Raw genomic sequence first — 14,120 nt, forward strand, 5'->3', positions numbered from 1 at the left:
GCAATTCTTCAAAACCTCTATATTGGAGCCAAGTAAGAAAGTATTTACAACAGCCAAATGTAAGAAAAAAGAGTGGATGACCGAAGAAATTCTAGAGTTGATGAATGAAAGGAGAAAAAACAAAACCATCAATACGATCCGCTATAAACAGCTTCAAAATCAAATAAAAAGAAAAATTAGGGAGGCTAAAGAAGCCTACTTTACTAAAAATGTAAAGAAATAGAAAAACTGCAAAACAGATATGACAACTTTAATCTATATAAAAAAGTCAAAGAACTAGCTGGAGTAGAAAGTAGAAGAACCTTGAATACATTGCTCGACAAAAATGGAAATATTATATTGGAGACAGAACAAAAACTATGGCGATGGAAAGAGTACATCGAGGAATTATTTCAAGACCAGAGAGAAGCTAGTACATCTGTAGATAGCCAAACGGGAGATGTAGGCCCAGAGATAACCAAATCAGAGGTTAGTCAATCATTAAACTCAATGAAAACCAATAAATCTACTGGTCTAGATGAATTATCAAGCGAGCTATTAAAGTTGGTCAATGAGAAAGACCTGGACATAATAGTAGAACTGTTCAACGCTATATATACTACAGGAATCATCCCTAGAGAAATGTTGACATTAGCATTTGTGTATTTACCAAAGAAAGTGAATGCCAAAGAGTGCAGTGACTATCGAACCATAAGCTTAATGTCACATACCTTAAAAATTCTGTTAAAAATTATCCACGCCAGAATTCACTCTAAACTGGAGCTGGATATTAGTGACACACAATATGGATTCCGCAATGGTATGGGTACCAGAGAGGCACTATTCTCCTTCAACGTGCTGACGCAGAGATGTTTGGATGTTAACCCTCTTTACGTCTGTTTTATAGACTACAATAAAGCGTTTGATAAAGTAAAACATGACCGACTCATGGAAATTAAAAAAAATAAAAACCTAAATGAAAGAGATTAAGGGCTAATAACAAAGCTTTATTACAATTAGCGAGCAATAGTACAAATTGAAAAAGAGACATCTGAAGAAATGGAAATAAAGAGAGGAGTCAGGCAAGGCTACATACCACCTCTATTATTGAACGCTTATTTTGAGGTAATTAGAGAAACTCTGGAAGATGAAACAGTCGGCATAAGAGTAAATGGAGTCTTAGTTAATAACATGAGATATGCAGATGATACAGTAATAATAGCCGATAGTTTACCAGACCTGGAAAGACTCATAAGTAAATTAGTAATGTGTCGTAGGGAGTACGGACTTTCGCTCAATATCAAAAAGACGAAATTTATGAAAATTTGTAAAAACAACCATAATACTAACGAAATCTTGATAGTAAAGGGCCAGCAGATCGTAAGAGTAAAAAATTACACTTACCTAGGAACACTTATAACAGAAAATAATGACTACACTGCAGAAATCAAAGTGAAAATCGAAAAAGCACGTTGTAATTTTATGAAAATGAAAAAGGTCCTATGTGGCAAAGATTTAACATTAGCTCTTAAAGTACGCCTAACAAAATATTTCGTATACAGTGTACTATACTATGAAGTGGAATCATGGACGTTAAATCCAGACACGCCTTTGAAATGTGGACCTGTAGAGGAATTATGAGGGTTTCATGGGTAGATAGAGTTACGAACAATGAAGTACTGAGAAGAATAGGTAAAGAGAAGGAAGTTGAACTTACAATTAAAGAAAGAAAGCTACAGTATCTCGGACATGTGATGCGGGGCGAGAAGTATGGCATCCTGCGACTCATAATGCAAGGAAAGATAGATGGCAGAAGAAGCACCGGAAGAAGACGAATTTCATGGCTTAAAAACCTGAGAGAATAGTTTGGATGCAGCTCAAAACAACTATTTTGAGCTACTGTCTCAAAAACTAAAATAGCTATGATGATTGCCAACCTCCGTAGCGGAGATGGCACCTGAAGAAAAAGAAATAAATTTTTAATTTCAATCCTTGATCAGTCTAAGTGTGAATTTGCAGGAATAAAAACCTATAAAAATTAAGAAGGATGTGTTTTGGAATTGATTCACATTTTGTTTCATTTATTAACTTTTTGGTAAACTAATAGGAAAAATTATGGACATTAACATTATTATATAAAAATTATTCTGGCCAATTGGTTTTTGAAGCTTATTTTTCTAAAAAAAACAAAAACTAATCTCAAGGTGTAACAAACCGCACTCTGAAGAATAGGAAGTGCTTGAGTTTAACAGATCTAAAAGGAGAATTTTTTTATATTTCTTTGCGAACTAAAATTTAAGAGATTCAGTATTGCATTATTCAGTACAACCATAAACGAATTTAGGGAATAATGTAAACTGCAAATATTAATTATATTTATTTTTAAAATATCCATTTTTTCTACATAAATAAAATATAATTCACCTAACTATTTCTCCTTTTTATTTCATTACACATTTCTTGAACCATCTCCTTCAATTTATTTTTAAATGAATCGTGTTTCATAAATTGCTCCAAGCCTTCTTTTCTATCGCCTACATAATATTGCGCAGCTTTCTCTGGGCTTGTATTTATCTCTTGCAATAAATGTTTAGGAATGAATAAAACTTGAACATAAGTAGCCGTTATACATATCCCTGTAAGTCTAAATTGGTTAACAGCTTCTAAGAATGAAGTATACGTTAAAATTTTGTTTATATCAATATCATATAAAGAAAGTATTCTACTCACTTCTGCATGATAAACATCTAATAAAATCTTCATATATTTTTCTCGATTTGCTTTGTTAGTATTCAGATATAAGTGAACTAAAAGTTCTACAACAGGACAGCAATACCTAGAAAGTTGATAATCTACAAGTTTACAAGATTCTGGCTTATTATCTTCATTGAATTTCATTAAGATATTGTTTGCATGAATATCTCCTTGGCACAGAACATTCCTAAATTTCTTTGATTCACCAACATTTTTGTACATTTCTTTGAAAGCTTCTTTCACCATTTCCTTTAATTCCGATAATTCCGTACCTTGGATTACATCTGGAAACTGTTCTAAGATGTAGGACACCATAAATTTACACCCTTGTAATAGCACAAGACCTGCTGGTTCATGTTCGCTTAGTGCGTACTCTTTAAGATTCTCCTTAAATAATTCACTGATCCGTATTTCTTTACCAGATTTTGCAGACATCTTTTCCTCGTACACCCACGAAGAGGCGTGCAGTTTTGCTAGTTGCTTAGTAACCATTTCCAACCAATCATATTCTGCGTGCAAGTCCATAGGTTTTAAAACGTAATTACTAAATGATAAATCTTCTAAAATAATACAATCGTCGTTTTTGGTCAAAAAACACTGAGGTGCAACATCTATAATCTCTGTGATACCTACAGAAAGGACTGCTGGCATAAATATACTATACATAAATATTTCTTTCTTAAAACTAGCCTTAGCAACTAATAATGTTATTTCGTTTGTAACTGGCAAATATTTTGCAAAACATCGAATGATATCGTCTTTGTTATTAAAATTGAAAAATATATTAATTTTAAAGTAGTCTCCTAATAAACCTTGGTTTTCTCCACTGTGTGCAACCTCAAATTTATTGAACATATATTCGCTAGTTCCTAAATTTTTGGTTACAATTTTGTAGCAATCTTCTCTAAATATTTGTGGATAAAGAAATACTTCTATTAATTCACTTACAGATTCTAATACTTTAATCTTACCTTGTACTTCAGAATGTCTTACCATATCTAGCTTAACGTATGGTACAAGGTCTTTTATTTGAGCTTCAAACTCTTCTTTAGTTGGTAACCTCTCGCATCCATCCCATTTATTTGCAAAATTATTTAAACTATTATAGTACGTATCTAATAACATGTGGTAGTATTTTTGCCTCTCCAGCTGGGTGGTGTTGACAAAAATTGTTAACAAAAGGTTATAAACCATCGGTACTAACTTTTTAATACTTTGATTACTGGTTTGGTACAAGCTGTCATATTTTTTTAGCAAGATTTCCACTCCATCACTAACATCGTTGAAATTTGCGGGATCTACGTTTTCTTTTATAATATTTAAAATATCTTTTAACTGTTCACTACCGATTAAAAAATCACAATCTCCTCCATTTTTGTAATTTGACTTATTTTGAAGCTGTTCAATATGGTTTACTGACAGATTTTCTATTAGTTTCCTAATTTTATTCATATCGTCTATATTGGTCTTATAAAACAACTGACTAACTTACCTTGGTGGACGATACTTTTATATATTTCTATTTTATCTGTTAAATTATTATTTAAATTACACCATTATTTTACACGCTATTATTTTTCTAATCAGCGGCGTAGATAGACATTAAAAGTTCATTTTTAATTAACGGAAGAAGCACACTTTTATGCTAGAAGTAGAAGTAACAATGGAATTATTACAAAAATATATTCTTTGAATCACAGGTGAAAATAATAACACTAATTAAATAATTAGTTTTAATAGTTCATCCACCTTTTCTTCTTCTCTTTATTTTCTATTAGATGTTTTTCTCTGATCTTGTTTAAGGTTTCACATATATTCTGGAGTGATTCTTCTGGATCATATGTTTGCTCCATGTTGCTTAGATTTTCTGAAAGAATACGTGTGACTGTCTCCTTTGTTTTCTTATCTTTTAGTCTCTCATATCACATTTTTTGTTACTATTCTTTTTTGTAACCTTTTTAAATCAAAACCTAAATTTACCAATAACAGAAATATGATCTGACTATACGTCATAACCGGGATAACTTTTAACTGATAGGCATCTATTACGGAATCTCTTGTTCACTATTATGTAATCAATTTGATTTCTTATTATGTTTCCTGGTTGATCTTGCGGAGAGACTTAAGTATACAAACCTCTTGGTGGTAGTTTGAAGAACGTATTTGGTATTGCAAATTCTTCTTCTTCTACAAATAGTTTTATTCTTTCTTTTCATTTCTCTTCCCCAGACCAAAATCATCAATTAATTTACCGCTTTTCCCTTTACCAATTTTCGCATTCAAGTCACCCATAATAATAGTTATATTCTCTTTTTTAATTTGTTTAAGTAAATTTATCAACAACTCATAAAATTGCTCTACCTCTTGTTCTGGTTTATCGCTGGTTGGTGCATACACTTGTAAAACATTTAATTTTACCGGAATAGTATTCAGTTGGATTATTATTAATCTTTCAGAAACAGGTATAACATTTGTAACATAATGACGTAATTGAGGAGATACGTTTACTCCAACCCCATACATATGTTGACCGTCGTCATTTCCCGAGTGGTATACCATATGGTTGTCAACAATACTGGCACCACTATTTGGCCATCTCATTTCGCTTCATTTCGCTTATAACCATTATACCTACTCCAAGTCTGGTAATTTCTTGAATGGTATTATGAAGTTTTCCAGCCTGATAAATTGTCTTCACGTTTCGGGTACATATTTTGATAATAAAATCTGAGTTAAAAAAGAGAGAATAAAAGTTTTCAGAGAGACTTTTCCAGTTTTGTGACGGGTTTCTCTGGGTTACGACCTGGGAGGCTCTGTGATCTAGAGGTGGATTACCTTCCCTGCCGAATCTTGGCTTTCGTATTCCATGAATACTAGCCGTTTCCACTTTAGTTATGTTTGCCATGATAGCTGTACTAAAGATGTCATCAGGGACCTTTAATGCAGTAGTTTCTCGTTGTCTTCTATATTCTGATGCCGTTGACTTTCTCGGTTATTCTGCCTAAGAGACCACTTTCTCAATCTCAGGTCAACAGAGTGCCCTTCCACTTACCAGCTCATTCGCCCGAAGCCGTTGGCCAGTAAATGGTGGATTGCTTATCCCGGCAAACACTCGGTCGTCAGAGCCTAGTTGGTTATCTAGCAGGATGCACAAGACGACCATGATCTAGATCATCATACGAGCAGGTGAGGTTGACATTTGAATAGGAGAGGCTATATGTTGCACATCACTATCCCATTACATCCCATAACATCCCATCTCCAAATTAACCTAGCATATTTTTATAGTTTTTACAAATCCACAAGAAAAGTAAGTTGCCTTTGAGAGTTTATTTACATCGTTTTTGGTTAACTACAAATAGTAACAGCTACTGTCTGTTCTTGTGTTTCCTCACTAAAACGTTCATTGTAGTTTTAAAACATAATTTTGAGTTATCGCGAGTTTATATAGTAGTAAAAATGTCTTTCCTATTCATACCTAATAAATACGTAGATATGTTGCTAATTAATGGTGAAAGTAGGAAAAATACTCGAAGTGGTCAAGTCTTATAGAACACTTTCGAGAAAGAAAACACAGTCTTTTGGACAGTGGAAAAATTGGACCATACACTTAAGAGATAATTAGGCATTTGAAAACTTTTCGTCCTTTCTGTCTTTATATAATATTGATGTATTTCTGAATATCTTTTCACTGTTGTTTTTTCCTTAAAACTAAAGCTATCAATTAATGAGTTGTGGTCAGAGTCAAAGTCTGCTCAAGGACTAGGTTGGAATCGTTTGTTATTATAATCAAATCAATTTGGTTTAAAACCATATATTATTGATTAGTGTGAGTACTTTCTTATATAATATATTTTGGGTGATATATTATCATATTTTTAATGAAACATAAATTTTTATAAAACCACACGTAATCTAAAATGTCCAATAACGTCATCCGCTGTTCTCTTGCCTATTTTGTCATTAAAGTAGCCGACAAAAATTATATTTATACATTTTGATTTATAATACAGTCATCATAGATATAAAATTTTATAAAGGACGTGGTTTGCAGGGCAGATAAACTGTAATATTGTCCACTACCGAAATAATTCTCTTTTTTACTATGCGGTTTTATGTTGATTACCTTTTTTTACTTTTTACTTTTTGACAAATAAAAATATTTATATAACTATATATACAATTTATATATATATATATATATATATATATATATATATATATATATATATATATATACATTTATATACATACATGTATATATTTATATACAGATATACATCCCGAGAACTCAGTAATTTTATATATATATATATATATATATATATATATATATATATATATATATATATATATATACACTCATGGACAAAAATATCGAATATTTTAGAATTTTCCAATTTTTTTTTGTACTCACTATTATTTCAAAATAATTTTAGATTACTGATAATACTCATATAGTAGACTGATGTACTCAACTGGTTTGAGATATTTTGATGTTTATTTTGACGTTTATTCAGTGGTTAATGTCATTCGTACATTTCATCGTAAAAAAACTTCTTCGCATAAAGGAAAAATCATACTAATTCGGTTATTATTAGTTTAATTTATTAAGTTTAATTAAATATTGTCTTGATTTAACCAAGTTTAAAACAAGTATCCCATCAATAATTCGACACTGCGATGAAGCCCAAGTAGCACATATTGTTATTTTGTACGAGGAACGATATGCACAAAAAGGTATCGCACGACGTCTCAGCAGAACTGAATCTATAGTTTCGAATATTCTAAAAAGGTACCGCGAAACAGGAAATTTTGTACGAAGGCTTGGTCAAGGACGCCCAAGGTGCACAACCGCAATTGATGACCGTTTTTTGGTTCTTAATTCTACAAGAAATCGTTCATTAACATCGATTCACCTCAGAAATGAGCTATTAAATGTTAGACAAGTTAATGTGAGTTCACAAACAGTTAGACGAAGATCAAAAGAAGCTTAAAGCCCAGACGCCCCGTCAAAGTTCCACGTCTCCTCCAAAATCATAAAGCTCGTCGTTTGGAATTTGCAAAAACACATATTTAGTGGAATATGGACAACTGAAAAAACGTTCTTTTCACTGATAAGACCAGAATCCTATTATGGAAGCCAGATGGTCAAATCTACCTCTACAGAATAGTTGGAGAACGATTCGCCCGCTGCAGTTTCGCCCAGACTGTTAGTTTTGGAGATGATGGCATAATTCTTTAGGAAGGTATTAGTTGGAAGGTACGTACCGCACTTGTGAAAGTAATTGGACGGATGACTGGTGATTCTTACGTTTAAAACATCCTGTAAGATCATGTTTTGTCATATGCTGGTTACATTGGATATGAAAGATTCACGTTAATGCACGACAATGCTCGACCACATGCTGCTGCCATAGTGAGTAATTATCTTGATGAGTTTCAAATTTGAAGATTGGATTGGCCACCGTTTAGCCCGGATTTAAATCCAATAGAGCACATGTGGGATCACCTAAAACGCAGCTTACGATAAAGAAATCCCGTTCCAAATACGATAGAGCAGCTTCGGCTTTCTGCACAGGATGAATGGAATGCAATTTCCCAAGGAGATGTCCAAAATTTACTTGCAAGCATGCTGAGAAAGATGCAAGCAGTAATAAGAGTTAGAGGGGGGAAGACTCGTTACTGATCATGCACTTCTTTCAGTTTAAACCAGTTGTTTAAGCAATTTAAATTATCATTTAAGTTTAGAGTAAAATAACCTTATTTACCTAATATTAAACATTTATTTTTTTCGCAATTTTCTCCGCATAAAAACTTAAAATTGTTCATTAAACATTGTTAAAATAAACTCTATTTTGCAATAAACGACTTGATTGACCAGAATTTATTTTGAAAAAACAAAAATTAGAAAAGTCCAAAATATTCGATATTTTTGTCCAAGAGTGTATATATATATATATATATATATATATATATCATCTTTGAGTACCGTGCCCAAGTTTATATTTATATATCGATATACATCCCGAGAACTCAGTAATTTTCATATATATATATATATATATATATATATATATATATATATATATATATATATATATATATATATTATATATATATATATATATATATATTATATATATATATATATATATATATCATCTTTGAGTACCGTGCCTAAGTTTTAGGCGTGGGTAGCTTCCATGACGATTTGCCGATATTGTTCTCGATCTTGCGCGGCATATAATAATTCATCTGCTGATAAGTCAGTCCATTGACGAAGGTTTCGGAGCCATGAGTATTTCTTCCTACAAATTTCTCTTTTTCCGTCGATATTTCCGTTGAGTATCAACTGCATTATAATTTATCTGCTTCCTCTCATTATATGCCCCAGATATTCGAGTTTTCTCTTTTTTATCATCTTTATTAAGTCGCCTTCACCTTGACCTACTTTGTTCAAGACTTCTCTGTTTGAAATGTGTTGAACCCATGATATTCTGAGCATTCTACGATATAACCACATCTCAAAGGCTTTTAATTTGTTAATTATGTTAACCTTCATAATCCAGGTTTCACATTCATTCCGTAATACAGGATACACATAACATTTTAGAAACTTAATTCCCAGCTGTAAGTTCAGCTGAGAATTGCTCAGAATAGATCTAAGTTTCATAAATGCTCCTCTTGCAATTCTATATGAGTTTTAATTTCTTCATCCGGATTTAGTGTCTCGTTTATTCAACTTCCTAGGTATTTAAAATGGTTAACTTTTGTTATCGATTCATTATTGACAATTAGTTGTATAGCGCCGAGGTCTTGTTTACTAGCCACAAGTAACTTTGTCTTTGTTGTATTTATGCTTAGTCTGTTATTAGAGCATTCTCTAGTGAGTCGATATATAAGGAATTGAAGATCTTCGATACTTTCAACCATGATCGCGGTGTCATCTGCATATCTGATGTTGTTAATAGTTTCTCCCCCGATTCGAATTCCACATTTCCCTTCCAAGGCTTCGTTAAAAATTATTTCTGAGTAAACGTTAAACATAGTTGGGGACAACACACAACCCTGTCTAACACCTCTTTGAATACAAATTCTGTCTGTTTCTTTGTCGTCTACAAGAATAGAAGCTTCTTGATTTTAATATAGATGTTGTAAAAGTCTCAGATCTTTATCATATATTCCAATCATTTCTAGATATTCGAACAGTCTACCATGTTGAACCCTATCAAACGCCTTCTCAAAATCTACAAAACAGACGTAAATTGGTGTCTGTACTTCCCATGATCGTTGAAGTAGTGTTAGCATTGAGAACAAAGCTTTCCTTGTTCCTCTGAAATCCTTCTGATCCTTCTCTAAAACCGAATTGTTTATTTCCCATTGTGTCTTCACATTTCTGCCTGATTCTATTAAGAATTATCCTAAGAAGTAGCTTGAGAGAGTGACTTATAAGACTAATTAGTCTAAAGTCTAAAGTAGGTTAGGGCCTTGAGATTTCTCATTTTTGCTTTATTTGATGGCTTTCTCTACTTCTGCTTTTAGAATACTAGGACCAGTATTCGTATACTTTGTGGTGTTAAGTGGTGGCCTCGTATCCAGGAAGGGAAGAGCTCTTTTATATAGTTGGTTCATTCTTCCTTTTCTTCGTTTAAGTCGAGAATAATTTTACCTTTGGCGTTTCTCATAAAGTGAGGAGTTCGTTTTCTCTGAGTGTAGGTAATTTCTTTAAGTTTTATGTGTATATTAAACTCGTCGTGTTTTTTTGTAGTTCTTCCATCTCACGACATCTCTGCTCCATCCACTCCTCTTTTGCTCGCTTAACCTCGTATCTTATTTGTCGATATATTTCTCTATATCGAGTCTCATCTTTATTTTTACAATTTCTTCTTTGCTGAATAAGGTCTAGGATGTTATCGGTCATCCAATTCTTTTTCTTTACTGGCTCTTTTTCTGATTTTAAAACTTCGTCTGCTATGGTAACCATGGCGGAATTCATTGTGTCTATATTTTGTTCGATATTTTTTTGTTCAGATCTTTCTAGCTGTTTTTTAATTTCATGATTTATGTTATTTCCGAACTCGTCTGCTATTTCGGCATTTCTGAGGAGTCGATTATTATGTTTATTCTGAGCTGTCGGGGTTTTTATTATTTTTAATTTTAGTTTGCATTCAGCACAGAGCAGATTATGATTAGCTGCTACGTCTGCACTTGGGAATGTTTTTGCAGATGTAATACTGTTCCTAAACCTTCTGTTAATCTTCTGCCTTTCCCGAGTGGTAGACAATGTATCCATTGCTCTCGAATATGTTTGACCCCAGCCATTTCGTCTCGCAGATACCTAGGATAGGAATGTCTAGTCTGGCCATTTCCAGCTGAATATTGTGTAGCTTCGCGCCTTCAAACATAGTTGCGACGTTCGACGTAGCTATCTTGTGGACTTCCACGACACGGGGTTTTCGTGGGTTTACGACCTGAGAGGCCCCTTGGTCTGGTTGTGATTTTCCTCTCCTGCCGTATCTTGGATTCCGAAGTTCATGATCATTAGAAGTATGCATACTTTCTTCTTCTATCATGGGAAGCTGTACTAGAGATATCCACAAGGATCTTTAATGTAGTGGTTTCTTCTGGCCTTCTACATCCTGATGCCGTTGACCATTGCTTGGTGCCTCTGCCTTTGAGATCGATTTCTCGGTCTCAGGACAACAGAGTGACCTACTCATCCGCCCGAAGCCCTTGGCCAGTAAGTGGGAGATTGCTTATACCGGCAATCATTCGGTTTATCTGTAACCCTTGAAAAGAGGCCGTTACAGGGTGTAATAGTCCAGGATATGACGGTTTTCTGCTCAGAATTCTTTTTACATACTTTTTACATTAAACAAAAAGAATGCTTAAAATTCACTATCCTACGTAAGCTAAGGATTCTCGTCACTCCAGAAGTGACTCTTATGGTGGTTAAAAACAACATTTTTTATAAACTTCGATTCATCACACCAAATAATTTTTTTTGAAAATTTTGTTCTTGGCATTTCGTTAAAACACATTCACAAAATTCCACCTGCCTTACATAATCTCCAGGATGTAAATATTGAGCTGGTGTATACGAATAAAGTATGGTGTATATGAATAAAGGGTCTAATGATGTTTTTTAAAACTCTGTGAATTGTTTGAGTCGATACCTGTAACAATACAACAATATAACAAACTTTTCTAAAATTCAAAAACATACAGGGTGTCCCGTTAAAAAACGAAGTTATAAGCAACTTCCAGTATGACCAGAAATAGCAAATAAATGAAAATATTTTCATTATAGGTCACTCTTCAAAACCCCTTTATTCCAATTTTGATGATTTAGGTACCTTTAGTTCTCGATATATTTCTAATTGGCCGTTTACCTGCTGGACCCTGTATATAAAATACCGACCCTGTATATAAATTTTGAGAATGACTACCTTCATGGTAGTCATTCTCAAAATATAACAAAATATCTGAATTTATTTTTGTAGCAATGTCTTTATTTAATTGTAAAGCGGTAGGTGTAATGAATCATTAGACCTGTTAACTTGAAACATGTAGTATATCGTTTCATATATCATTGAAAAATGATAATACATACATATATTTATCTCCATTCATTTTAATAGGCTAAGTGAAAAGGGAATTATATTCCTAAGCTGTTTTTTCAAAATGTGTGTGATGTTGATATGAGAAAAAGGTTTTTTTCTTTTTAGTACCAAAATTATTTTTAAAACATCCATCTGCTTTATATGATTTATGTCCAATTATTTAATGGTAATCAGACTAATAATTAAGGAAGTATAAGCAAATAAAGTTTTTAGGTCATAATGCAATCAGTTTATGGTTCCAGCAATTTAAATTATTCCATCTCAAGGTTTTTTAAAGGGGTTCCAATTAAAATTTAATGATTTTGTCCATATACCTGATCGTTTTTATTATGAAAATAATTTGGAAGTTAACTATATTGTTGTACCTGCGATGACAGTAATTCCATATTATATCTTGCTAAAAATCGATTTTTTTTTTGTTAAAGGTTGGTATAAACCTACCTAATGTCTATCTGGTTCGCAACTTTATCTTATTTAACCCATTAATGCCGACCGCCAAAAGTGAAACTAAAAATACCTAAATCCTTTAGAAGTTGCTTTTAATTATGATTATAATTATATAAAAAATATTTTGTACATTTTTTAAATTTGATTTTTGAAAAAAAAAATGGTGTACCCAAGCAGGTACACTGGGGCAATCAGTATGAAATATATAAAATATAATCATATATACCCAGTAGAAATAATGAACATAAAAATGCATACAGACCAAGGAAACATTTATTAAAAATACATACATATACATAAAAAACACATAATTAATTATGAGTGAAATATTTTAAAACAATCTCTCTGCTTAATGCAAAGAGTTACATTGCATTTTTCACAACCATCTAACTTTCATGTGGCATTGGCGACATCTTCAAGGGTTCGTCGTTCTTTTAGGAAAATGGCCATCAGCAGTATCCAGTATACTCTTTGACAGCGAACCAGATGGTTTGATAGATGTGGATCGTCTTTGTATGGCTTTGTTAAAAGCTCTGCAGTAATGGTGGACAATATTTCTTTGAAATAGTAGCAAATCTATTTTGTCATTTTCATTTGTAATCCTATATAGTTTCCATGCATTGACAACTGTCACATTTATCATATGGGTAAAGAGTACCCACCACCATTTTTTTCCATGTATGCCGATTCTGTAATTATTTACCCCTCGATCGAGTAAGTCCACACCCCCCATTGATAAATTGTAGGATTTGAATAACTAAGGTTGTGACACTGCTACTTTTTCGTTTTGTTTTGCACACTAATTTTGCACTTTTCACTTATGCAAGGGGCTCTATGGTATCGTAATTGGTACCCATGGTTACAGCACTGTTGTCGTTCCATCTTACAAATAATATAGCACTTTCTTTATCGTAACAATGATCATAATATCCACGATCTTTTCTCTTCATCTCTTTGCCTTGTATAATTGGACATTTTTTGATACGATTATTACGAACTGTGCCCGTAGCTCTGATACTTTTTTGTTTCAATGTCACTAAAAGTTTATAACTCGCAAAATAGTTATCGAAAAATATTATGTGATCAGTTGAATCCAGGAGGTCTAAAACAACTTGTGATCCTTGTGGCAGTTTAGACTTTTTCGGTTTCATCTGTTCTTCGTTAGCTGTAGGCTTAGCTCTGCAGTACGTATCAAAACCATAACAGTAGCTAATAGAACTGCACAACATCCAATCCTTGTAGCCAAAACGTACGGGCTTTGATTTGGTGAATTGCTTCGCCGAATGATGGCTAAAATATTTGACCATTGCCTCA

General features: G+C 32.9%; 2 protein-coding genes across 3 annotated transcripts in view; one reads left to right on the forward strand and one right to left on the reverse strand.

Annotated features, from left to right (window-relative positions):
* Ac78C (adenylyl cyclase 78C) overlaps window positions 1–14,120 on the forward strand; it is a 757,610-nt gene that overhangs the window by 556,739 nt on the left and 186,751 nt on the right. The window lies entirely within an intron of this gene.
* The window catches only part of LOC140437892 (uncharacterized), a 77,047-nt gene continuing 65,294 nt past the window's right edge, over window positions 2,368–14,120 (reverse strand). The window contains exons 5-7 of the mRNA XM_072527685.1: window positions 13,694–14,096; window positions 10,519–11,074; window positions 2,368–4,220 (exon numbers count right to left, since the gene is read on the reverse strand). Of these exons, the coding sequence (XP_072383786.1) occupies window positions 2,404–4,220; window positions 10,519–11,074; window positions 13,694–14,096 (2,776 nt within the window). The 3' untranslated portion in view covers window positions 2,368–2,403. The remainder of the gene's footprint in view (window positions 4,221–10,518; window positions 11,075–13,693; window positions 14,097–14,120) is intronic.

Source organism: Diabrotica undecimpunctata, chromosome 3 (genome assembly GCF_040954645.1).
Source record: "Diabrotica undecimpunctata isolate CICGRU chromosome 3, icDiaUnde3, whole genome shotgun sequence".
Classification (NCBI taxonomy): Eukaryota; Metazoa; Arthropoda; class Insecta; order Coleoptera; family Chrysomelidae; genus Diabrotica; species Diabrotica undecimpunctata.